General features: G+C 42.5%; 3 protein-coding genes across 4 annotated transcripts in view; 1 reads left to right on the forward strand and 2 right to left on the reverse strand.

The window, feature by feature from the left end:
• Positions 1–1,427, reverse strand: part of WDR43 (WD repeat domain 43) — a 46,722-nt gene extending 45,295 nt beyond the window's left edge. Inside the window, exon 1 of the mRNA XM_089529554.1 lies at positions 1,053–1,427. Coding sequence (XP_089385680.1) covers positions 1,053–1,361 — 309 coding nt within the window. The 5' untranslated portion in view covers positions 1,362–1,427. The remainder of the gene's footprint in view (positions 1–1,052) is intronic.
• A 3,543-nt stretch (positions 1,428–4,970) lies between these two features.
• On the forward strand, positions 4,971–11,952 carry LOC149310700 (tRNA (adenine(58)-N(1))-methyltransferase, mitochondrial-like). The gene is made up of 7 exons (XM_089529555.1): positions 4,971–5,776; positions 6,723–6,825; positions 8,412–8,602; positions 9,712–9,803; positions 10,885–11,108; positions 11,488–11,559; positions 11,722–11,952. Exons 1-7 carry the CDS (start codon positions 5,204–5,206, stop codon positions 11,787–11,789), a joined length of 1,323 nt encoding a protein of 440 aa, XP_089385681.1. The 5' UTR covers positions 4,971–5,203; the 3' UTR covers positions 11,790–11,952.
• SPDYA (speedy/RINGO cell cycle regulator family member A) lies at positions 11,929–26,413 on the reverse strand. 2 transcript variants are annotated; one of them, XM_089529558.1, is made up of 7 exons: positions 26,141–26,413; positions 20,782–21,022; positions 20,076–20,134; positions 18,038–18,123; positions 16,116–16,287; positions 15,024–15,318; positions 11,929–12,104 (listed from the first exon to the last, which is right to left on the reverse strand). In XM_089529558.1, the coding sequence occupies exons 2-7, from the start codon at positions 21,002–21,004 to the stop codon at positions 12,022–12,024; spliced, it is 918 nt and encodes a 305-aa protein (XP_089385684.1). In that variant the 5' UTR covers positions 21,005–21,022; positions 26,141–26,413; the 3' UTR covers positions 11,929–12,021. The 2 variants fall into 2 exon arrangements, with proteins under 2 accessions (XP_089385684.1, XP_089385682.1); XM_089529556.1 differs by having other exon boundaries at positions 26,120–26,412.

The following is a 26,413-nucleotide window of genomic DNA, read 5'->3' on the forward strand; positions in this document are numbered from 1 at the left end:
CATGGTACTAACTTCTTCTCAGTTAGTCTCAAAGGTGCTAAAAGGTCTCTCTACATTACAATTGTATCTAAATTTATCTGAAAAAATAGACTTAAGGGTGCATCTACACTTTTGAAATAATGCACTTTGACACCACTTTAAGCGGGGTTTGTAGTTCGGTGGGTATTTTGCCTTTGCTGTCTCAGAGCTCAGTCGCCACAGCAAACTTCAAATCCCAGGATGCCACATTATGGAGCCATGGCAGTTAAAGCGGTGTCAAACTGCATTATTGTTTCTGCAGTGCAGATGCAGCCTTAAGTCTAGGAAAGCTCATGCTGCCAACGTCTTTCTTTCAGTTAGTCTCAAAGGGGATACAAAACACACTGCAGAAATAACCCAGTTTGAGACTGGTGTAACTGCCCTGGCTCAGTGCTAGGGAATTCTGGGAACTGGAGCTTTGTGAGACATTTAAGCCTTCTGTCAGAGAGCTCTGGTGCCACAATAAACTACAGTTCCCAGAATCCCCTAGCACTGTGTCAGGGCAGTTAAAGCAGTCTGAAACTGGGTTATTTCTGCCATGTGCAAAATGGGAGAACATCTGAAGGAAGAAAGATAAAAAGGGGGCTAATCACAAAAGTACAATCCCAGAATCCCCTCAGCACTGAGGGTTCAAAGCGGGTTATTTCCCCCGTGTGAACGCAACCACAGCCCTGTTCAAAAGGGGGGACAAAATGGAGGAAGTGCGTCCTGGAATACTGTTATTATATTACCCCGCCTGTCTCTAGAGACCGAGGCAGCTACAGAGAGAGGAAATAAAACACAAAACGCAACATAATGCTAATCGTATTCATTAATGTATCTTCCCAGGACTGCTTTCTCGGATGACTTCTGTTTGTCTCTCTCTCTCTCTCTCTCTCTATGGCTGCCTTGTATTTACTTGTCTTTTCTTTAGGCACGCTGCCCTCCGGAAAAGGGAGCCCTTAGACGCACGCAGCGTCTACGTTTCCAGCCGCCCTTCCCTGGGCGCAGGGGCCCATCCGCACGTGACGCGTGTTCCCGCGGGTGAGGCCTACCTTGCTGGGCGAGGGCCGCCCTCCGCCTCCCGAGGGGGGCGCCCAGGCCAGGCAGGTGCAGGCGGCGCTGAGGTGGGCGGAGGGGACGTACTCGTGGCGGAGGCGGCTGCCCTCCGTCTCCCACACGCGGAGCCGGCCATCCGGGCCGGAGAGCGCCAGGAGGCGGCAGCGCTGCTGCTCCGGCCGCTGAGAGGAGAAGGAGGAGGAGCAGGAGGAGGAGAAGGCGCACGGCGTCCCCACCACGAACACCGGGGCCCCCGCGGACGCCGCCCCAGAGCCCTGCTCCCGGTCGCCGCCGGACACCGCCATCGCGACCCCCGCTGCTTGGCTCCGAGGCCCGGCCCTCACCCAGGCTCCTCTCCACGGGAGCCACGTGTTCGCCCCCCGCGCAGGCGCACTCGGCTGAGCCCTCCGACGTCACCGCCGCGACGCAGTGACGCCATCCGCCCGCGCCCCGCCAGGGAAGCTCCCAGAGCTGTCAATCAAAGGGCGGGGGCGGGGCCTGCGCAAGGCTCCCTTTTCCCGGACGCGTCCTCCATTTTGAGCAGGACGTTTGCCTTTCAGCTGTTTATTTACCTGTTTCCTTTTTGTTTGCATTTTATTTGTTCACTGCTCTGTCTGTCTGTGACCATCTTTAGCTCTTTATTGATTGATTGATTGATTGATTGATATTTTATTTGCATCTCTAGTTCCGAATGGCTTTTAGGACGGAGGCCCATTCGTGTTGGAGGGGATGAGGCCGGAGGAGAGGGCCCCAGTGGCAAACAGAGGGGCCCTGAAATAGATCAAGCCCGAACTCTCCCTGGAGGCCAAGGTGGCAAAACTGAGGCTGTTGTACTTTGGCCACATCCCCAGAAGGCATGGGTCATTAGGAAAGACCATAATGCTAGCCAAGGTGGAGGGAAGCAGAAAGGGAGGACGGTCCTATACTAGGAGCCCACAGCTAGGTATCAGTTCCCAGGCCCTGAGCAGAGCAGCCAAGGACAGAGGACAGGTGTCTCACCCACAGGGTCACTAGGACTCAGGTTAACAACAACAACAACAACAACAAACACGTTTTCTCATGATGCAGTCAGCCCTCTATCAGCAGGGGCTCAGTTCAACTGATACTGAAGAACGTGGGACCTCCAGTCCCGTTATTGCCAATGGATGCGCAATGGGCATGACACCCTGTTGGCGCACCCATATGCATGCGCTGCCATTGACAGTAATGGGGCAGAGCTCCAATCCACAGATGGCTAGCCTGCTGGTATGGAGGGCCGACTGTATGTACAAAGTATGACAGCCTCAGTCTAGTCATCTTGGCATCTAGACAGAGTTCAGGCTTGATTTGCTCTGGAACCCATTTGACTTTCCAGCAGTCCACAGTATCCATGCAAACGCTCCCAAGCACCACATTGCAAATGAGTTCTTCTCGGTTGTTTTCACTGTCTGTGTGAACTTTCACAACCATGCACAGAAAGTGGAAATATTATGGCATGAACAATCCTAACTTTAGCTAGCTGTTGTATAGCTTCAAGTCATTCCTGACTGATGCTGGCCCTAAGACAAAACTAGCGTAAGGTTTTCTTAGCAAGATTTGTTCAGAGGGGATTTGCCTTTGCTGAGAGAGAGTGGCCTTCCCAGGGTCACCCAGTGAACTTCCATGGCAGTAGGAAATCTGTGGAGACATAAACTAATACTCAAAGCATGGCACCATGCTGACTCTGTATTCAGTTATCTATCTTTACACTTTAGGATCTTGTAGAGTTCCTTCACAGATGCTCTTCAAATCTTTTGATTTCTTAAATGCATATTAAAGGTTTGCCGAACTGGACAATGTTATTTGGGGATGGACTATTAGATTTCTTTGTATCCCACCTTTCTCTCAGTTTGGAACTAAAGCAGTTCACAACAGATTAAAAAGCAGGGTTGTTTTGGAGTTTCTTTGCTTTAGCTAAAACTCCTTTTTTACAGATGGGCAGTAAACATGAAATGCATATAGGATGGGTGGCACCTGGCTTGACGAGAGTATGTTCGAAACTGATTTAGGAGTCCTAGTGGACCACAGGCTGAACATAAGGCAGCTGTGTGATGTGGCAGCTAAGAAAGCCAATGTGATTCTTGGCTGCATCAGTTTTAAGTATAGTGTCTCGATTGAGAGAATAGTGCCACTCTATTCTGCCTTGGTCAGGCCCCAGCTGGATTATTTTGTCCAGTTCTGGGCACCACAATTCACAATGTTGAGAAGCTGGAGCATGTCCAGAGGAGGGCAACTAAAATGATGAAAGGCTGGAAACCCTCAAGCCCTATAAGGATAGATTTAGGATGCTGGGTATGTTTAGCTTGGAGAAGAGAGCTGATAAGATAACACTGTTTAAGTATTTGAAGGGATATATTGAGGAGGGAGCTAGCTTGTTTTCTGCCGCTCCAGAGACTAGGATCCAGAACAATGGATGTAAGCTACAGGAAAAGAGATTCCACCTCAACATTAGGAGGAACTTCCTGACAGTAAAGGCTGTTCAACAGTGGAACACACTCCTTCCTCGGAGTGTAGTGGAGTCTCCCTCCTTGGAGGTCTTTAAACAGAGGCTGGATGGCCATCTGTCGGGTATGCTTTGACTGAGAGTTCCTGCATGGCAGAATGGGGTTGGACTGGGTGGCCCTTGCGGTCTCTTCCAACTATGATTCTGTGACCGCTTCATTGTGTTCCACAGAAAGAAACCACAGAAAGAAATAGACATATGCGTGTGGAAAGAAATTCAGCTTGTCTTCAACCTGTGTGTAATATTTTAGGTCACAGTTGCTTTAACTAAATTACAGTACTGTCTTTCTTTAAAGGGAAATTTTTAACCTTTAAACCCACATCTTTTATGAGGAGATGCACCAAAATTCCTTTCCCTCCTATCTTTACATCTTTGCATTTATTGTGGCCTTTGTACCCATGCTAAAGAGCCCAATTACACTTTTGGGTGGTCAACACCTGGCACACAGAGGAGAAGTGTATCCCATTTGATAGATTCTGCCACTCTGCTCATTTTTATTATATTAAACAAATAGATAAAATAGTTTTTAAAACTTTAGAATAAACATTTAATAACAAAATCATTTTGCTAAAATGATATAAAATTACATAAAACATACAATATATATATAAAGAGCAAAGTACAATTCCAACCAAACACAAAGTAAAAATCAGGGAGGGAGGCCAAGGGAGAAGAGAGAGAGAGCTAAAAAAAGAAAATGGGTGGAAAGCAGACGAAGGTCCAAAACACACTGCAGAAATAATCCAGTTTGAGACCGCTTTAACTGCTAGGAAATGCTAGGAATTGCAGTTTATTGTGGCACCAGAGCCCTCTGTCAGAGAAGGCTAAGCGTCTCACAAAACTAGTTTCCAGAATTCCTGCCATTCAGCCAGGGCAGTTAAAGCGGGTTCAAACTGGATTATTTCTGCATGTGTTTTGGACTGAAGGCTGCATCTACATTGCAGAAACAATGCTGTCTGATACCGCTTTAACTGCCATGGCTCAATGCTAGGGAATCATGGGAGTTGTAGTTTGTTGTGGCACCAGAGCGCTCTCTGACAGAGAAGGCTAAATGTCTCACAAAACCATAATTCCCAGAGTTCTAGTGACAAACTGGGTGATATCTGCAATATGGATGCAGCCCTACTCTAAATAAACGAAATGAATCATGTGACTTGACAGTCCATGTGGAGAGAGAGCCACATGGGGCTAGAATCCAGCCACGAGGTTGTCGCAGGATATAGACGTCATCGCATGCGCGCCCTCGACCTATTTGGGAAAGTGGGAGGAGGCGGAGTAGGCGTGACTCTCCTCTGAGAAGAAGCGAGAAAGAGTAAAGAAAAAGGAGTGGGCGGGGCTTGACCGAGGGGCCTCTTTGGGAAAGTGGGAGGAGAAGGAGGAGGAGTTGGCCTGACTCCTCTGACAAGAGACGAAGAAGGAGTGGGCGGGGTTTCATCAAGGAGCAGCACCGCGCATGCGCGGGTCCTCCTCACTGTGGCGCGCGCCAGGTCTCTCTTGCTGCCCGGGGAAAGGCTCAAAGGCGCGCACGTTCAGTGCTGCTAGGTTTGCATTTGCAAAGGAGGAAGGCAGAGGATCCACTAGCCAGGGCCGGCCAGGGCGAGCCAAGCCTTCCAGCCAGCCCCCGCTATGCGGTGCTGGTTGCGAAGGCAGGGCGGGCGAGGGGCGCCCTGTCCGGCCCTGGCTAGAGGAATGCAAGCTCTAGGAATCAGGGGATTTTCTGCAAAGGAAGGCGGCCCCTCAGAAGGAGCGGGGATCATCCGGAGAAAGAGGGCTTGGGAAAGACCCCTCTCCCCCTTGGAAAGGCTGAGCCGCATCCTTCCTGGAGATCTCCTCCTCTCCCCGGAGATCCAAGCCTTGAGGAGCACCGAGCAGAAGGTGCAGGAAGAAGAAGAAGCAGCAGCAGCAGAGCCCTCCTCCAAGGCAGCACCGAGGCGGGTTTTCCCTTTCCAAATAGGGGACCTGATCCTGGCTGAGGTCCGGCGAAGGCGCGGGATGGAGTTCAAGAAGTTGGGGAAGCTCAGCAGCCCAAGAGGAGCCCTGAACAGCAACTGGGGGGCGCTGAGGCACCAGGAGATCCTGGGCAAGCTGCCAGGGCAGATCTTCCGGACCTCCACCGGCCACTCGCTCCTGGTCAGGAGGCCTGCCTTGGAAGACTATGTGATACTCATGAAGCGAGGACCCACCATCTCCTATCCAAAGGTGTGGGGCTGGTGGTGGTGGTGGTGGTTGTGTGCCTGACTCTAAGGTAAAGCTATCATGAGTTTTTCTTGGCCTTTGTTCAGAGGAGGTTTGCCATGGCCTTCCCCTGAAGCTGAGAGAGTGTGACTTGCCCAAGATCCCCACTCCATGGAATCCTAGAGTTGGAAGAGACCTCAAGAGCCATCCAGTCCAACCCCATTCTGCCATGCAGGAAATCACAGTCGAAGCACTCCCAACAGATGGCCATCCAGCCTCTGTTGAAAGTCCACTCTCCAAGGGAGTTTCTTCCACTGTCGAACAGCCCTTTCTGTCAGGAAGTTCCTCCTAATGTTGAGCTGGAATCTCTTTTCCTGGAGCTTGCATCCATTGTTCTAAGTCCTGTTCTCCATCCTCAATATGACACCCATTCCAATACTTAAACAGGGCTATCATGTCACCCCTTAACTGTCTCTTCTCCAGGCAAACATCCCCAGCTCCCTAAGCTGTTCCTCATAAGCAGTTTACAAAGTGTAAGCTAATTGCCCCCACAATTGGGTGCTCATTTTAGCCACCTCAGAAGGATGCAAGCCTGAGTTGAGCTTGAGCCCTTTTGCTGGTCTTGAACTCGCAGCCTTATGGTTTGTGAGTGAGTGGCTGCCATATAGGCATTTAACTACTGCGCCACTGGGGCTCTCCCTTTATAGCAACAGTAACTCCTGGCTGAAGAAAGCGTGTGTTATTTTTCAGTAGTCATCTGTGCTTAGCTTTAAGGCTTTAAGCCCCATTGATTCTAGTAGATATACATCACATTGTACTTCAGCATTCAATCTGTTTGCAGACGTTATGCGTGTGTATATCACAGTTGTTCAGTTCCATCAAATTCTGTGCCTGAGTACTCAAATTAAATACTGTTTGCATGGCAGTTTACATGTGTTTTAAGTTCTGCTTTGTTCTTCAAACCCTCTAGGACATTAACACAATGCTGCTGCTAATGGACATCAGCCCAGGAGACACAGTGCTGGAAGCTGGTTCTGGGTCTGGCGGTATGAGTTTATTCCTCTCAAGAGCAGGTAAAATGCCAGACATTCAGGGAAAAGATTATATTGAGATCAATACAGGTATACCACAGTTAACAAATGTCCAAAACACACTGCAGAAATAATCCAGTTTGCGCCTTGTTTATCTGCCCTGGCTGAATGCTAGGCAATTCTGGGAACTGTAGTTTTGTAAGACATTTAGCTGCCTCTATCAGAGAGCTCTGGTGTCCAAACAAACTACAATTCCCAGGATTCCCTAGCAATGAACCAGGGCAGTTAAAGCAGTCTCAAACTGGGTTATTTCTGCAGTGTTTTTTGGCCCAAAGTCAATGTGCTCCTTGGCATTACTTCTTTAACAGAAAATTTGGTACCATAGGCACAAAATACCACTAAAACAGAAGAGCAGTTCAACATGTTCCAGCAAACCTTTTATCCAAACTTAAGAGTATGCGCATGTGAAATGAAACAAGAAGGTCAGGCGAACCTTGCTTAAGTAAAATAAAACATTTTGGACTTTTTAGAGAGGACTAATTCTATTTCTGAAATTCATCCAGGGATAATTTTTTCTTTCACCAGCTTCCATTTTCCTAATTTTCATTTTGGTGGCCAAGATCTGAGCTGCTTTAACACGCTGGAGGCAACTGCCTCTTTCTTTGCCCCATTTGGGCTACAGTTAGGATCGGCTGTAGTAGAAATTTGATCTTTTCCAGATCAAGCTTTCTGTATTGCACAGTTTACTGCATACACGATCCTACCCAGCATCAAAAGTCTGTTTCTCTAGTCTTCCTTCACTATTGTCCCAGTGCCAATGCTGCTAAAAAACATTTCTACCTAGTGATAAGGACGAAAAGGGGGGCTATAGGGCTTTGTAAAAAACATATTCAGAGGCTTTGTTAACTGATGTATACCTGTACTGTAGCATTCCATCTAATCAATCAGGCCACAGCGCTTTCATGCATTTTAGTCAGAACTTGGAAAAGCCATTGCATCTGGAAGATTCTGGGAGTTGTAGTCCAAGGAGTAACTTTTCCAAGCTTTGTTTTTAGTAACGTAAGAATTTGTTTGTTTAGTCCAGTATTGACTCCTCTGCCAGAGCAGAAAAAGGCATGCGTCAGTTCCCATCCTCTGCTACTTAACCCCCTTTTTTAAAAAACAAAACAAAACTGGAGACATAACTCAATCTGGTACTTCAATAAGTTCCCAACTAGGGACGTAGCTAGGATTTTAGGAAGGGGGGGGGGGTCCAGACTAAGTGTCACCATTATAATGGGGCTTGGGTGCGGCGGCACAGCAGCACACCCCATTAATTTTTCTAATGGAAGGGGGGGTCCAGACCCCAAGAACCCCCCCCCCCGGGCTACGTCCCTGTCCCAACTTTTGGTTGTTATAACAAGAGTCTGGGCTCCCTGGATCTCTAGGGTCCTGCAAGAGGTTGTGATTGAAAAGATAATAAGCATTTTCAAAAAACCTTCATGTAATGTATGATGCGAGTGCTCACAGTCGTCAACAGTGACCAAGCAGCCCTTCTAACCATTTTATTTCCTATGTCATATATTTTGCTTTTTCGTTACAAAGAGAAGGACAGTGGTTAACCTAATTCTATTTTGTTTTGTTTTCAGTTGGGCCTCAAGGGCATGTTATAAGTTACGAAGTCAGGAGGGAACATCATACAGTGGCAAAAAAGAACTATCAGACCTGGTGTGATGCATGGAGAATAGGGCATACTGTGGAATGGCCAGATAACGTGGATTTCATTAATGCAAACATTTTAACTGCAGCTGAGGATTTGAAAACTATAACATTTGATGCAGTATGTATTTGTAATTTTAAAAGAAAATCTGGAATTGTTACACCCTTCCCAAGAATATAAAGAAGGAGACAGAGGAGGCCCCGCCACTTATGTGGCTCTCCAAGCTCCAGCCCAAGACTTCTACAATTTTTAAGTGGGGGAGGGACACCTCAGAAGGATCAGTCACCATTATGACAGATTTGTTAAAAACTCCTCTAACCACCAACCTCCCCTCCCTCCGAATGCATTGACAAAATCCAGAAGCTGGAACTGGAAGCGAGTTCCAGTTTTGATTTTCAGCTGAAAATGTAGCAGTGTGGCCTGCCACAGGCATATAGGGATGAAAATTGGCTCCTGCTGCAGTTATCTACTTAAACCCAGAAGAGAAGGTATTTCCTTTTCAAGCTAGAAATACAAAATACTGAGTATTTGTTTTCTAAACTTCTGTAAAGGCTTTGCTTATACAATTATTTTTTAATTGTTTAATTATTAGCACGGTTTACCTTGACTTTTATTCCTGACTAGGATCTCTTAATAACTCTGTTTTCCTTTTTAATATATTCCACTCTGGCTAATATCCATTGTGTAAGATTCACAATGCTGACAGCACCCTACTACTGACAGATGAAGCTGACCTCATATAACATCCAGTCCATATTCAGTGCAAAGGAACACTTCTTGGACTACTTAACTGATCAGTTTTGAAAGAAAGATTCAAAATACATTCCATCATTTTTCATGGCAGTCTGCCCTGTGCTACAGCCCTGTCAATGTAGTTAAGACACATAAACAGAAGTAATGAGAGAATGACTTCTGAACACTCAGAATGTCAATTTTTGGGCCTGAATACCTTCCCTGCAGGACATTATGATTTGTGATCTTGATGACTTATTATTATTATTATTATTATTATTATTATTATTTATAGTATTTATACCTCATTCTTCAGCCAAAAGGTTATCAGAGCAGCTTACATTTTTAAAATTAGACATTTCCTCAGGCTTACAATCTAAAAAAAACTTTGATGTGTTTCATTTAAAAATATATGAAGTGGGACTAGAGCGTAAGTGGTTAAAATAAATAACTTATATTCTCCTTTGATGTTTGCTAAAATATGTTTTCTTTTCTAGATAGCTTTGGATATGGTACTCCCCCAGAATGTTTTGCCTACGGTTATACCACATCTTAAACAGGGGGGCATTTGTGCAATATATCTAGCAAAGTAAGTTCAAGTTAACAACTTTGTGTTCAAGTCATCATTAGTAACTTTTCTCACTGTGCATTTTGTGTATAAATAATTACTATAACATGTGAGAGGATTTATCCTCTCCAGTTTTCCATGGTATCAAAGCTAGGAGCTGTGGTTGATAAATGTTTACAAACCAGGATATCAAATCATAAAGAGATCCTAGTTTGTAAGCAGCATTTCAACCACAGTATCTTATTCAAAGGTGGATATACAAGGGGAGCAACAAGGGTGGTACATAACACTTGTGCTTGACCTGATATACCAAGGTTTATTATACAGTGCGCCCACGTCATACGCAGGTGTACTTTACATGGCTTTCAGCATACGCTGAAAGGCGCACAGGGAGAAGGGGCATTGCATCCCATAGGGACTAATGGGGTGTGCGCCCATGGCACGCGTGCACTGCCATGCCGCCACATGCACGAGCCCCATTCATTTAAATGGGGCTCGAGCATTTGCTGAATTTGCTTTACGTGGAGGAGTCCAGAACGGATCCCCCGCATAAAGCAAGGGTGCACTGTACCTAGATTGTTAACATATGAATTTGGGGGTTTGGCTTAGTTTTTTAAAACATTGTTAAACACACTGCCTTTCTCTTTAAGTTTAGAACTCTTTTGGGCAGTTCAAGACTTAAGGAGAAAGACAGTGTGTAAATGTTTTTTTTAAATAATATTATTTAAACAAGGCCAATTAGTTATGCCATCAGTCTTTTTACTTCCTAATAGATGACCTGGGAGGGTTATTATGACTGTTTTCACAGCTTTGTTAACTAATCATATTTTGTAGTGTGCGCTCTTTGGCTGAATTAACATTTGTATTTCAGGCAAGAGAGCTATTTTAATCCATTTGGGTGCTGGGCTAGCTAGAGTAAAATTTGGACATAGTATTTCATTTTGTTTAAAGAGGTATGACTGCAATCCTGTGTGCATTTATATAAACTAAATGCAGTGGGACTAACAGGTCATATTATTGGGCAGCTGATCAAACTATTACACTTTTAGCATATATGTGTAATATTTACTGGCAATCCATATAACTTTCATTCTTCTGCCAGCATCACCCAGGTTGTTGATCTGTTAGAAGCAATCCGAACCAGCAAGTTAACACTTTTTTGTGAAAGGATAATGGAAGTGACACACAGAGATTGGTTAGTACTTCCAACCACGTGGAAAAATTGTGACATTTTCCAGAATGGAGAATCCAAGCAAGATTTTGACAATGAATCAGATGGCCATTGTGGAAATGATGAAACCTCTGAAGAAGAAAGAGAGCATGATGGTAGGAAGTGCATTATAATGAGATTTTGTTTTGTTATTGCAACAACACTATTGCAGTCCCATGTGTTTTGTTAAGGGGAAGTGACCCTTAATATAAAATGCAAACCCTCTGACCACTAGCAGTGTGGTGTTGGATTTGTAAGTTGCACACCGCTATGGTTTACAAGATCATGGTGTTTGCTGCTATTGCTGCTGAGGGGTAAGATGTGTAAGAGCACAAATATTCCCCCTGAATGAGGAGAACAGGGAGAGTGATAAAGATACCCAGAGATGAAGAGGATCAGCCAATGAAGTTCAAGAATGTCCCAGGAAGAAAAACTATGTAAATTAAACATTGGAATTAAGGTTTTTGACAACTGTATATTTTCATTTTATTTCAGAGACATTTGTTTCTGACAGTGCAAAACCACCTTACATTGCTAGACCTTACCCCTGGCAAATTGGTCACTCAGGTAAATATGGCACAGCAAATATTTTATAAGGTATTCATTACTACTGCTTTGCTTTTTAGTTACTTTTTCAAACTGAAATGTATAACAAATAAAAACTTATACCACAAGCCTACTTATTTACTTATGTTACTAATACTGATGTCTTTTTTCCTCCCAAACCAGCATTTCTTGTCAAACTGCGAAAGTTTAACCCAGCGTATTCAGACACTGTTCCAAACATTACATGCTAATTTGAAGAGTGCATTTCAGTAAATAAAACTGTAATTATTTGCTGCCTATTCAGTTTGGGAAATCCCAGTTTTTTATTTATATTGACTATATTTTTGATACTGTATGTTTAAACAAAATATATAATTAAAAATAAACTTAAGACAACAAATACTTTGAAATATAGCTTGCATTTCATTCTGAAGATTAATGGCATTTCCCAGTAATTTCCTAACTTGTTGGCTGAAGAGTTTTCTATTCTTCATTTCCAGTAAACCAGTCCATGGATTTATCTTTATTTGTGTAGATATTCTTTCCTTTGTTTGGCTTGTTACAGTCTGTGAAAAAATAGAGAAGTTCACACACTGAAAGGACTTTATATTGCTTTTGTTTTGTGTAATCTGCTATGGGTATGTAATCCAAGGCAGGTTACATTTATGGGAGCAAAGGAAAAAACATGGTGCCTTGGGTATCTACTACAGTTTGGTCTCAGGACTCCCCACCCCCATGAATATCAAAATCTGTGGATTCTCAAGTCCATTAAGCACAATGGCATAGTAAAAAATATCCCTTATATAAGATGGCAAAATCAAGGTTTGTTTATTGGAATTTATATATTTTTAAAAATATTTTCAAGCCATGGATGCTTGAATCCATGGATAAAGAATCTGTGGAAATAGAGGAACAGCTAGTTTTAGGATGCAAAATTCTATTTTCCAATTAGTAACAAAGGCTTTGAAGGAATTTGTTGATGGATTGTTACACTTTCACAGGGATCCATCTGTTCTTCCTAATTGTTTTCCATAACTTCTTTGCTGGAGTTCCCCATATGCAATCACTGCAAGAGCCAGATGCTGTTTCACTATCAGGTGCTTGGTTCTCTCATTATTTGAGAATACAGTGGGCTCTTCTTATTCACCATCTGCAGATTTGAGCTTCCATGGACAACAAGCCCCATTGTTTTAAATTGACGCATGTGCATGTGGCCATAGAAAAGAACAGGACTTGAGGCCTCGAGTTTTTTGCTGTCTGTGGGGGGTGGTGGTGTCAAGAACGGATCGCCCACAAATAAGAAGTGACAACTATAATATAACATAGGGCTGACTGTGGAGTCTTTCCTCTCATTGTGCTTTTAGAATTCCATCCAGCAGGCGTCGCCCTACTTTCTGGTTGGTGCTAGAAGCATGTACATATTAAGTGCATTTTCCAAACCAAGCATGCAAGCACAAGCAAAGGCTGGAAATCCATACATTTCTGGGCTTTCAGTGTGTTCGATGAAAGAAATGAAGCTTGATCGCATATGCACATTTGAAAAGTGCACATAGACTTATAATTTTTAAAAATGTATAGCATCCATTAATATATCTTTTTTAAAAACTATAAAAATACAAATGCTTTTCTGTGTTTTTTTAAGCATTGAATGAGTGGAGTTAGGAAAAGGATGAAGTCTACAGAGTAGAGAGCGATGTAGTGTTTCATTTTTGTGGGGTTTTCGAGCTATGTGGCCATGTTCTAAAATATGTAGTGTTTAGTCTGGTGAAGTGGTATATGGGAGATGCATGTGCTAATCACATCGGATGACTTTAGGCCAGTCATTTTCCCTGTATCAGCCAGACTTATTGCACTGTTGGTTGTGAAGGAAGAGGAGAATCATATGCATTACCTTGAACACCTTGGAGGAAAGGTGGAGCATAAATGTGGTAAATAAACAGAATTGACAGATCTGTAGTATCAGAATTAATGGAGACTATTTGCACATTAACTTCTTCAAGTTGACTTTTTGGATTTGTTTTTTTAAATACATGAAGTTTACAAGATTGTATCAGTATGCACCCAAATAAATTTGATGTAATTTGCTAAAATGTTGGGTTAGGTGGGACTGTGAATAGGTCATAGAACAGATAGGATTAGATTTGTTCTCAGTTCTGTTTTAGCTGTGTTATCAAAAATTAATATAGATCAACTGAATGAATGCAGTTATGTATACTCATAGTTTAAAACAGAAAATACTTCATAACAGAGAAGGAGAGGAGGACAGGACAGTCTTCTAACAGGAACATACTGTCCTGAGAATAACCAGCAAGGCAAAAAGTGACATCAAAGGACAAACTGAACTGGGTGGTTTCTTCTCACTGTTGTTGTGTGCCTTCAAGTCATTTCTGACTTACTGTGACCCTATCACAGGTTCTTCGTGGCAGGAGTTGTTCAGAGGGAGTTTGCCCTTGCCTTCTGAGACTGAGAGAGTGACTTGAACCCAGTGGGGTTCCAATTTCCCACAGCCAAGCAGGGAACTCTGGTCTCCACATGTCCTAGTCCAGTGCTTAAACCACTCCACAGAGCTGCCTCTGACCACTAGTTTTAGGGTACCAGAACCCAAACCTTTGGAAAAGTTACAAGCTTGCTGGGGCACTCTGGGTATTATAGATAAAAAACAACAATCCCTCTATATGTTTTTTTAATCTGTTGTGAATTGCTCTTAGTCCTGAATTGGGGGAAAGGCACTATGTAAATAAATGAAATAATAGCCCACCTCCTAAATAACTTCTCCTGTTTTGCAAAAGTCTTAATGGGCAGTCAAGAAATCAGAAGAAAACTAGGTCTTGGAAAGAAGCTATGAAGAAACTAGACAAGATCCTGAAGTGTAAAAATATGGCAACCCTAAGGCTGCCATATAACACTCTTCTGGGGCTAAAAAACCCACCCAGTGCGTTTCCATGGCCAAGCGGGGATTTGAACCCTGGTCTCTAGATTCAACACAAACCAGTACACCATGGTGTCTCTCTTCTCACAGCTATCCACAACATATCATATACAAAACTGTAGTCTTAAGAAAGCTAAAGAGATATCACATTAAAAGATTTATCCCAAGTACAAAAGGTGGGCATTATGATGATGCAGTGTCTCTGGAAGCAGTAGTGATTCAACATGATCCAGCTTTGACTTTTCCAAAGAGAAACAGTTTTGCTTACTTGTCTGTTCCTGGACTAGAAATCACATGTGTAAGCAAACACTATTATGCATTTGCCTTTCCCAGCCCAATCCATCATCTAGGGCTGTGCCTTTTTAGTCCCTTTACAAATAAATGGAATTTTACCATCAGCTTTTTTTTGGAGTAGAAAGGCCAGATGCAGTCATTCCTCATGACTACTGCACTTTGCTAAATACCTTCTTGGGGAAATGGTTTGTGGAAGGGGTTACTAATAAAAGTATACGTTCTGTATGCAAAAGTGGAATTTAGAATGCACAAGACACCATACCTTGAAGATGACAGTGAGGAGGTGGCTCAAGAAGGATTTTATCAGTTGGAAGAGAGTCTTGCATTCCCTGAGGTATGTGTTGCTCCATCATTTCCAGAGTACCATTTGAAGAAGAAGAAGACAATCCCAACCTTATAGATCTTGGGTTTTTTCCACATAGAAAACAGTCTGCCGGTGTGGCATTAGGTCCTTGAGGCAGCTGTACTCCATTATGACGGTTGTTTCTTGTAGCTCCGCTATGATGGATTGAGCGTTCCCGCTGCCATATGTAATGTGTTGAGGCAATAGCCATTACCTACATGAGAGAATTTTAGTTCTGAAACGGAGCTATATTAAAACAGACTACAAGCAAAAACTACATGCATATCATCAAGGCTAACAGCTTAATTGCCAATAAAATGCTTACCAAGAAGACAAAAGCTCTGATGTCAAAACTAGATTGGTATTTATTGTAATTTTCAATGTGCTGCAAAAACCCATTTTCTAACTAATGGGATAAATTTTTACAACAAAAATGTATTTTTTTACTTTATTAGCACTACTGGTTCATTCACTGGGATGGACAACTAGAAGACTAGGGAGCCTTAGAAGGCACATGAGCCCGACCAAAAAAAAATTTTTTGGCCCCAAACAACTTCTATGGTACATTGGGGGGGGGGGTGTGTGCTTGTGGGCCTTCATGGGGCTCTAGGGAGACTTTTGGGACACTTTAAGGCAAAACAGTTTTAAAAATAAAATTTCTGGGGCAACCAAGGGGAATATGTGGAATATGAGGAAATGCTCTCTGCACGGTATTAAAGATCATTTTGAGGCATTTTGGAACAGAAAAATTTTACCCCTAAGGGGCCTGGAGTCCCCCCTCCCAAAAAAATGGTGGGGGCTGCATTCATCCTGTGACCCACACTTTGCCCACTCCTGCATTGCAGAAATGGCTATGGTAGATTTCTCACAGTAAACCTTTCAGCAATTGACATTCACCATGACTTTGTGAATGTTTAATGTTTGCAGAAAGTATTTCACTGCTTAATTTCAAAACAAGAAGCTTTTAATGCATTGCTCTCCTTAATACACACATAAAACAGCCCCCCTTACCTCTTCACAACAGCGTCTGCTCACAATAGCCCTGTAGTCCATCTTGCTCCAGAGTTCATCCCTTAGAACTAAGAAATTTGGGAAGAGCTTCCGCCAGGTTTTTCCTAAAGCCCATGGAAAAATCTCATATTTTGACTCTTCATCATCTTCTTCAACTGTATTTGCCAGATACCTACAAGGATGTGCACTGTAACTCACACCTGGCTTCATGTCAGATTGAGATCACTGTAAGTATGTTTACCTGTTTATCCTAACCTAACCCAAAGGCAACAGAAACCCAGAATTTCAGACAAGAGATTTCCACTTCAAACTTTACTTTTAAAGGAATCAAGTTTTTAGCTCATGCAGGCTTCAAAGTGTTTGAACAATGTTTATGAAAGATTAGAAACCATAGTCCTGCCTGAATATTCAGCTGGTTGGGATTCTTAGGTTTCCTCATAACTAGCAGAGAGAGTGCAGCATTTTTACAGATCATATTTACTTGGCAATTGATTTTCAATTACTTTGGTGCAGATTTTGGTATATTTTTTCTAAGCACACAGTACAGTGATATTCATAAAAAAATCAAATTCTGGAACACATTAAAAGATATCAGATTCTGAGCATTTAGGAAAGTGTGACAGGACATTACACTTTCAAGACATTAACTGCATGCTATGCCAACTATGTATATAAATAATATATTACATGGTCATAGTTTGGATTGTGCATTCAAAAGTATTGGGCCCAGACTATGAAAAACACTAGTCTCAACATCTGAAAGCACTTTGGAAAATGTCCTGTGGGGTCGGTTTGTTTGTTTTACCTTTCTAGACTTGTTACATTTTGGTAAACTTGTTTTCTAGCTTTGCGTACTGGTAAATGTTAGGGAGAGTGCTTGGTGTGACAGTCCTACCACAGAAAACATGGACACAGAATTAAGTTCAACAACCAGCATACAGAGGAAGTCCTGTCTCTACTTAATATCCACCTCTGCTCCAATTCACTTTGCACCTTCTGTGAATTTGTTGCAAAATGGATGGAACACAACTTTGTGTTCATAACAAACCTAAGCTTTGTACCTATTTGTTTGAAAATCAATAAATATCGTCCCTTAATCCTACGAAAAGGTCTACAGCTAGAGACACTTTGTTAGTTTTTCTATTATAATCAAGGAGGAAACCATCTGGGGCTGTGAGAAATAAAGTGAGGCACCACCTTGGACCTGAGATAAAGAATCATGTTTATCCAAGCCGACTACAACAACCCACTGTCCAAGTCAATGAGCCAAGCATGCCATGCAGACATTTTATCTTATTAAGGGTAAAACTATTAATTTAAAACAGAACTTCAAGAAGATACTGAATTTTGCTAAAACTTCACTAGAGCTCTCATTAATACCCCCCCCCCACACACACACACAATACAGTAGTTTCTGAACAGGTTTGAACAGCCTGAATGCTGTATATTTCTGTCCTGACATCAAATTTCAGTTTATGTTATCTACCTTTTCTTTCAGATATTAAGTAATATTTTAACTAAGTCTGCAAAAATCAATTATAGGTTCACTGTAAATACTGATAACATAAATACTGTAAATACTGATAACAAGCTGGGATCAAAACATTGGTTTAAATGCAATACACAGCACTTAACATTAGTCCTGAGCAGAGAAGACCCAATAAATCAGTAAGAATTTTGTGAATCAACACTTAATATATATTCTGTTGATTTAAGTAGCCGATTCTACTTTTAGCCAACAATCAGATGCCATGGTTTAATGCTTCCATATTTGTACAGGCAAATCAGTCTGCAAAGCTGAATGAAGCCCCCCATGCTAATAATTTCTTAAATGGAGCAGATATTTTTCCTGTCAGCTGCTATCAAATAATGAAACTTTGTCTCTTACATTGTAATCATGGCAGTAATCAAAGAGTACTTACAGAGCAACAAAGAAATTGAGCCTGGTATGTTCGTTTATACTGTAGCCGGCTCTCTTGAAATAAACAAAAGTCATTGCCAAAAGGTACTGTTGGAAAAGGTAAAATATTTATGCCCTTGTTTTCTATTATTATTTTTCTTAAGGTCACAAAACATGGTGGTATCAACTGAAAAAGTGCATAGAGTACCTTATTTATATTAATATTATATTAGTCAGGCCGGACTTAAACCAAGGTGGCAACTACAACCCTCTAGATGGCTACAGTTTGTATCAGGCACAACCAATGTAGGGGTGAAATCTAAAAACCTGTAGGGTCACAGTGAGTCACCTCTGGCCTAAAAGTGTATTTTAACCAATATATTGACCTGTCTTCTTGTACTTAAAAGGGATCATGAGTCTAACAGCCAAAAGAAAATATCTGGAGCTAAGGTATGTGAAAGCCTTATTAGCAATGAGATACAGGAGTCATTTATTGACAGGAACATTGGGAAACTCTTTCAACTATAACATGCACCCCCAAGGTAGTAATACAAACTAAGATGTTAAAAACAAACATATACAATAAAACAGGAACAAGAGAGCAAAAAATCAAAAACATCCCTCACTCCATAACTTCAAGAGCACAGAAGCTTCACAAACTGAAGCCCATTGAAGGTCGCAGTTTTTGTGGGTTTTTGAGCTATGTGGCTGTGTTCTAGAAGAGTTTTTTCCTAACCTTTTGCCAGCATCTGTGGCTGGCATTCTCTGAAAATGCCAGCCACAGATGCTGGCGAGATGACAGGAAAAAACTCTTCTAGAACATGGCCACATAGCCCCCCCCAAAAAAAAAAAAACCCCACAAAAAACTATGGATGCTGGCCATGAAAGCCTTCAACTTAACAAGAATATTTTTACTTTCTATGACTAAAGAGCCAGGGCTAGTCTCAAATCCAAGAGTGTACTTTTAAGTCCAAGTTCAGCAGAAACACACCTTTCCTCATCTTGCCCTGCAGCCCTTCATGGCACTAAAACCCACCAGAGCCAGCATTGAGGGTGCACAAGGGGCTATTGGAGGGGAGAGACAGTGGAATGTAATGGAAGTATACCACTGGGTTTGGGCCACAGCCTCTTTTGAAAGTGATTTTAAAGCTGAACTATTTTCTGATCAACGTAGCCTCTCTTGGTAATGGGACATACAAAAGAGCCTCTGAAGAAGATCATAATATATAGATAATTTCATATGGGAGGAGGCAGCCTTTCATATATCTGGACCCCAAGCTATTTACGGATTTATAGTTTAATAGTAGCATCTTGAACTGGGCGCATAAACAATCCAGAAACCAGTGCATGAATGGAGTCAGTCATATCTCAAAAATGTTTTCTGCTAAGTTTGAAATAGGCTATCAGAGTTTTAACCGCCAAATTTGACAACATACATTTGGGGAAAAAAAGTTGTAAAGCAGATGTGGGAATAAGGTAGCGGCTGTGGATCTACTGATGGCTCTCACCATTATGGGCATCGACCAGTTTTTGACTCTTGCAACAAAATATCTTCCCCTAATTTTTCCCATTGAAAGCAGGAGAGCTTGGGATAATCAGGCACTGATGTTTGTGTGAAAGGGGCAAAGATTCACTGTACTCCAAGCACATTTCTTGTTGCAATAATTCTAAATGTAAGTCTTTTGCACCAGACTCTGGTTGGTGGCTCTTGGAAAACACTCAGTATATTATTGCACTACACTCTTAAAACAGGGCAGATCACTTTACTTATCTGGCTGCCTCCTGCGGCATTCTGGGATTTGTAATTTAGGAAGGGACATTTAGAATATTCAGCCAGAGAGCTCTTAAGCCTCACTGAATGACAAACCCCAAAATGCAAACAGGAGGCAGTCAGAGCAGTTAAAGCGATGTAGTAGCAGCATTTTAAGAGTGTAGTGCAATAAGCCTCTCAGTCCGGTGAGTTATAAGTACTGTATATGTAGGCCTGCAATAAAAACATAAAATCATCCATATTCTTCCCACCTCAAAGTTCTTATGAATTTCAAGACAACCACCTTTACCTTGTCTGCAATTTTACAGCAGCGATCCATCCACAAGAAATCTTGAATTAAATCATCATCTGTAAAATAAGGAGGCTGTGACATACCAACTATAATTACTGGTTAATCTCAGGAAGCATTTGTTTAAAAATATCCCTGAAATAAATCCAATTGCATTTTAAAATACTGTAATAACTGGCTTGGTGGGTAAAAAGTGGCCTAGCTGTCTGGAGAAAAATAATTGTTTTATAATGGCTGAAGAAAATCAGGAATTAAGGAAGGGAAAGTGGTGAAGTGGAAATATTTATACATATGTTGGTGCTTTTTCTTTCCATTGCTTCACTTCCAAGCAAATTAAAGCAGTAATGTTTTCCATTAACTCAGAAATAACTTACAAAACATTTTGCTGCAAGGAATGTTCTGACCCGGTTAGCAAACTGAGAAGAAGCTCTATCTCATCTATAAACTCTGGATTTTTATTTATAGTACACATATGTATGTCAGTATCTCTTTACAGCCAATATGGTGTAATGAAGGGAAACAAATGTAGGATATTTTAGCTCCAATCTATGCAATGTAGTTGACAGAATAATCTTATGTTAGTTTTGCCTATCTTACTAAATAGCCCTGTAGACGCTGAGAAGTGCTATTGAAATGTGAAATACAAAAGATAAACTGCAAATACAGAAACTTACTGTATTTTATGAAATGCATTTTAAGAACCTACCAAATAGTTTAAAGAATGCTGTCATATCTTGACGCTGAATAATTAGACATGAACCTTTTGGCTTGTTATTATTAATGTTTTTCCCACAGGTATCTTGACTGTCTTTAAATTTAGGACGTTTAAGGCAAAGATGTTTTTTTTGCTTGTAGGATCGGGATGCACTTGATTTGATATGCACAGTGACACTGGGAGGTGTCTGACAGCAGCTCTGGTTATGTTTCATTTTTCTTAATGAGGTTACCTGTTCAAGCAAAAAAGTTTTTTTTAGCAAACTTGAGGATGAAAAAGCTAGGATTCTGCCTTCATGAGAAGATGTAACCACATATCATTATCGTGTACAATTTAGCAATATTGTAGAGACTGTAATGCCACCCTTGCAAGCAGAGTACACTACTGCTAATTTAGAAAGCTTTTTCTTAATAAGCATCCATTTAAGTCTCCTTTTTGGATCGAAGACAAAACTTACAAGCCTAAGTGGATGCACATTACGGACAAGGATATCACTGTGGATCAGAGGTGGGCAACATGTTTGTCATGGACTACTTGTGGGATCCCAACATCATTTTTATGTTACTTCATGTCTACTGTTATATTATCACCCAAACTATGCTACCAAAATCCCCACCATCCCTGCATCCAAAAATCACACACTCATTTCTTTCTGCTCTTTCCTTCATTTAAAAATCAAAAAGCAACTTTAACACAAAGGTGTTTATCACACTGAGGTTATTGGAGCTAAGATCAGGGGTGAGTGTGGGTCGAACGATGCAAATTGACGTTATAACGTGAGTGTTTTATCACACCTGGTTGCCCTTCCGTTACCCTTCCGAACTGAGGGGAAAGAGAATCCAAGGAAGTCACATGATGTGGATTCAGGCAAAGCGGAGTGAGTGCACATTGTATTTCCACACCGGTGCATACCATGTGGATTCAATGATTCGAATTGGGACCCTTGCGCATGCTCAGTGGGGCTCTGAACGCATCCTAAACCTTTGCACTTCCGGGGTGAAGAAGGGAGCCTGGTTCCACTTTCACGGGAATGACAGCTTCCCCTTTCTTCCTCCCTTCTAGTTTCCCATCCCTGGCAGCCAAATTCAAAGGGGTCCTCCGTGTCAGAGCCCCCATCCATTTCATCCACACCGACATCTATGCTCTTGTCCTCATATTATTCTCCTCATCTATTTCATCAACTTCTCTCCTTCCCTTTGTAACAGTTGCTTTCTCTAAGGTTGCATCCACACTGGGGAGAAAATCTGGTTTAACTCCACTTTAACTGTCCTGGCTCAGTGCTATGGAATTCTGGGAACTGTAGTGTCCTGAGACATTGAGCCTTCTCTGCCAGAGAGCTCTGGTGCCTCAGCAAAAACTAATAACTTAAATTATTATTATTATTATTATTATTATTATTATTAATTTTAAATAAAATTATTATTATTATTATTTTAAAAATAATAAATTATTATTATTATGGGAGTTGGAGTTTTTGTGGGGTCCTTGGCTTGAGGTTATGGAATTCTGGGAGTACTATCTTTCTCTCCTGCCTCCTGATTCTTTCCCTTCAGATCTGTCATCTGGGTTGAAATCTACCTCCCATCCCTTTCCAGTGTCATGTGAATGCTAGCCTCTGCATCTGCACTGGGGAAATAATCCGGTTTGACTTCACTTTAACTGTCCTGGCTCAGTGCTATGGAATTCTGGGAACTGTAGTGTTGTCCTGAGACACTGAGCCTTCTCTGCCAGAGAGCTCTGGTGCCTCAGCAAACTAATAACTTAAATTATTATTAATAATAATATTATTTTAAAAATTAATTATTATTATTATTTTAAAATAATAAATTATTATTATTATTATGGGACTTGGAGTTTGTTGTGGGGTCCTTGGCTCAAGGCTATGGAAATCTGGGAGTGCCATCTCTGCCTCCAGCCTCCTGTTTCTTTCTCTTCAGATCTGTCATCTGGATCTCCATCCCTAGCCTCACGTGAAGGATAGGGAATGTCACCTATCTCTAAATGCTCTCTGCTTCATCCAAGTGTATCACCCACCGGCAAAATTATTGTTGTTATTATTATTATTATTATTTTGAAGTGAATTTTTAATAATAATAATAATAATAAATTTCTTTCACTGCAAAAATAACCTGTGTAGAAACTGCAGTTCTGCTTGGAAGTAAATCCTGCCTCCACCTTGGCCCCACTTTGGAGGACGTCCTGCCCCCACCCCAAAAAGTCCTTTAGAAACTTTACTAACCCCACTCTCTCTCTTTGCCCCCTCTTTTCCCTTTCCCTTTCTCTCTCCCCCATCTCCCCCCTCCTCGCCAGCATGTCTCCTGTCCCCGTTAAAACATGAATGCATTCATTCAGGGGGGAGCACGGGAAGCAAATGGGGCAAAATTGCAGCACGGCATCATGGGAAATTTGCAACCCAGGGGTTTTGTGGTGGTGTTCCAGAGCACAAGCAAACTGGAATTCCACACCAGACGAATCAGCAGTGAATTCGAACCGAGCCTCAATGCGAATCCCATCAATCCACTTATTTAGCGAACTCCCCAAAATGAGGAGCCAGTAAGGATTCAGTTCGGAAGCCCCGCGGAAGCCCCATGCAAACAGCTCCCATTGAAAGGAACCAGGTGTGAAAATACATCAACGTTATGATGTGAATTCGCATCGCTCAATTCGCACTCACCCTGGATCTGAGCTGGAAAAACCCCGTTTGATAAACGCCAAAGACACCTTCTTCCCTGTTAATACACTCATTAAAGTGCCATTTTTCCTACCCTCCGTAAAACCATGTTTATAAATCTCCTTTTGCTTTCTTGTTTATATGTGTTGTTTGTATGTGTCATTGCTTTTTGCAGGCTTTTCTCCAGTGTAAATTGCCCATTTAATCCAGATAAATAAAATAGTGGAATGTAAACACTATTTAAATCCAGAATGGGACCAAATCAACACAGTTTGAAAACAAGCTTGCTCCATCCTCAATGTGACACCCCTTCAAATACTTAAACAGCGCTATCATATCACCCCTTAACTGTTTGTTCTCCAGGTTAAACATCCCCAATTCCCTAAGTCTTTCCTCATATAGGGTTGCCATAAGTCAGGACCTCCAAACTGGGACAAATGTAGGACAACATTTTCAAATGTAGGACTCATTTCTTTTAAAAAAGACATGCAAAAAAAATTGATGATTTTAAAAAATGTTAATATAAATGCATGTTTCTTAGGCATGATCAAAATGGAGGACATTTTGGCATTATTCCTAGACAGATGGCAGAAATGTACTTCCCTTTCTGGCCAAACCACCCCCCTCCATTCCGTCATCATCACTATCATTGTTAAAATAAGGCAGACCTGTTAGCATTAAAAGCACCAAAAATACACAAAAAAGACACTTTGAGGGAAATAAACCTTTGGAAATGGGCACCCACCTCCTCCTCCTCCTCCTCTTCTTCCTCTTACTTCTTCTTCCTCCTCCTCCTCCTCCTCATTGCTTGAATTTCATGCCAGGAAATGGCACTTTTCCCTCCCCCTGGCCAGAGGCCTTGGTCCTCCTCCTCCTCCTCCTCCTCAGCTCACTGGCCAATGGCAGACTGGGGCTGGAAACAGGCCAGCCCCCGCTCTTCTGTCATTGGCCAGACAGCTTCGGGGACACACACTCCTGTTTAAGCCCCGCGCACGGGTGTGCAAGAGGGGCCAGCACACGTTGCTGCCAGCCGCTGCCCGGGCAAGTGCTGCGGGCGGCGCAGCAGCTGCGCAGAAGAAGGAGGAGGAGGAGGTGGGTGGCCGGCCAGAGCCAGCCGCATTAGCTGCCGTGGCAATGGTGGCATGAGCGGGGAACCGGGCCGGGGTGGGCCCAGTTCCTCCAAAAGTGGGACTGTCCTGGGGGCCGCCGGGATATGGCATCCCTATCCTCATAAGGCATGGTTTCCAGATCCTTCACCATTTTGGTTGCCCTCCTCTGGACACATTCCAGTTTGTCCACATCCTTTTGAATTGTGATGCCCAGAACTGGACACAGTATTCCAGGTGCGGCCTGACTAGAGCAGAATACAGTGGCACTATTACTTCCCTTGATCCAGACACTATACTTCTATTGTTGCAGCCTAAAATAGCATTGGCCTTTTTAGCTGCTGCATCGCACTGTTGACTCATTCATGTTAGTCTATCAAATCAGTATCTGAACAGATCTTGTAGAACCTTTCACACTAACAGTAAGAAATCATGAGCTTTTGTAGACTTAAGATCCAAAACACACTGCAGAAATAATCCAGTCTGAGACTGCTTTAACTGCCCTGGCTCAATGCTAGGAATTCTGGGAACTGTAGTTTGATGAGACATTTAGCCTTCTCTGTGAGAGAGCTCTGGTGCCACAATAAACTACAATTCCCATAAGTCCCTAGCACTGAGCCAGGGCAGTTAAAGCAGTCTCAAACTGGATTATTTCTGCAGTGTGTTTTGGACCTAACTGAAAGAAAGAGGTTGGCAACATGAGCTTTTGTAGTCTAAAGTCAGCTTCCTCAGGTGCATCATGCACAAAGGGTTTTGAATTTGAATTGACATTCTCATATACCAATGTTTAGTATGTTTTCAGAATGTTTAATTCTTATTAGGCTGGTTTTATATGTCTGTGCCTAGCTTCCACTTCACCAAATGCATCTGAGGAAGTAGACTTTAGTCTAGGAAACCTCATGCTACTAACTTCTTTCTTCCAGTCAGTCTCCCAAGTGCTGCAAGATCTCTCTACGTGTGCATGCCACAATGCAGACAATACCAAATACTTTTTGATTTATGTCTTGCAATATCTTGCCTCATGAGGAGAGCTGGCATCATTTTGGGGGGATTTTTTGTCTTGATAAAGTGACCTTGGGCAAGTCACACTCTCTCAGCCTCAGGGGAAGGCAGTGGCAAACCTCCCTGAACAAATCTTATGAAGAGTAGGGCCGCCTTTTGGATTATTGGATGATTTCTGCTGAGTGTGTTTTGAACCAGAGTCGCAGTCTAACACTCAAACCATTATGCCAAGCGTTGAAATAGTGCCGTCCTCCACAGAATTAATTAGGCTTGCCATAGACAAAAAGCCCGTCTTGTGCTGTCCCCATGGAAGTCTGTGAGCCAGGGACGTAGCCAGGATTTTAGGAAGGGGGGGGGGGTCCAGACTAAGTGCCACCATTATAATGGGGCTTGGGTGCGGCAGCGCAGCAGCACACACCATTCATTTTTCTAATGGAAGGGGGGGTCCGGACCCCAAGATCCCCCCCCCTTGGCTATGTCCCTGTGTGAGCTAAAACTAACAAGGATTTGTGTCTGTTCATGAAGGCAGGGGACGTATTGTGACAATTACCTCAGGCTTAGCCCAACCTACATGGGGAATGGGAAACAAAATGGAGTATGAGCTCCCTCCACCAATCAAAAATCTCCTCAGGCAGACATCTTATTTCACTGCAAGGGGGAACTCCGCACCATCCAGGCCAAGAAGCAGCGAGCCTGAGGTTATTTTCACCCAATCAGGGCACAAGCCTGAAAAGCCCCAGCCAATTAAAATGCAACACAGGCCGAAGGGAAAGCAAGCCACCAATCAGGGGCGGACTAGGAGACCTTGTTGCTAACTGACTTGTGACCCTTTTCCCCCTATCTG

This window comes from Sceloporus occidentalis, unplaced genomic scaffold (genome assembly GCF_023333645.1).
Source record: "Sceloporus occidentalis isolate IW3139 unplaced genomic scaffold, rSceOcc1.0.p SCAF_6, whole genome shotgun sequence".
Classification (NCBI taxonomy): Eukaryota; Metazoa; Chordata; class Lepidosauria; order Squamata; family Phrynosomatidae; genus Sceloporus; species Sceloporus occidentalis.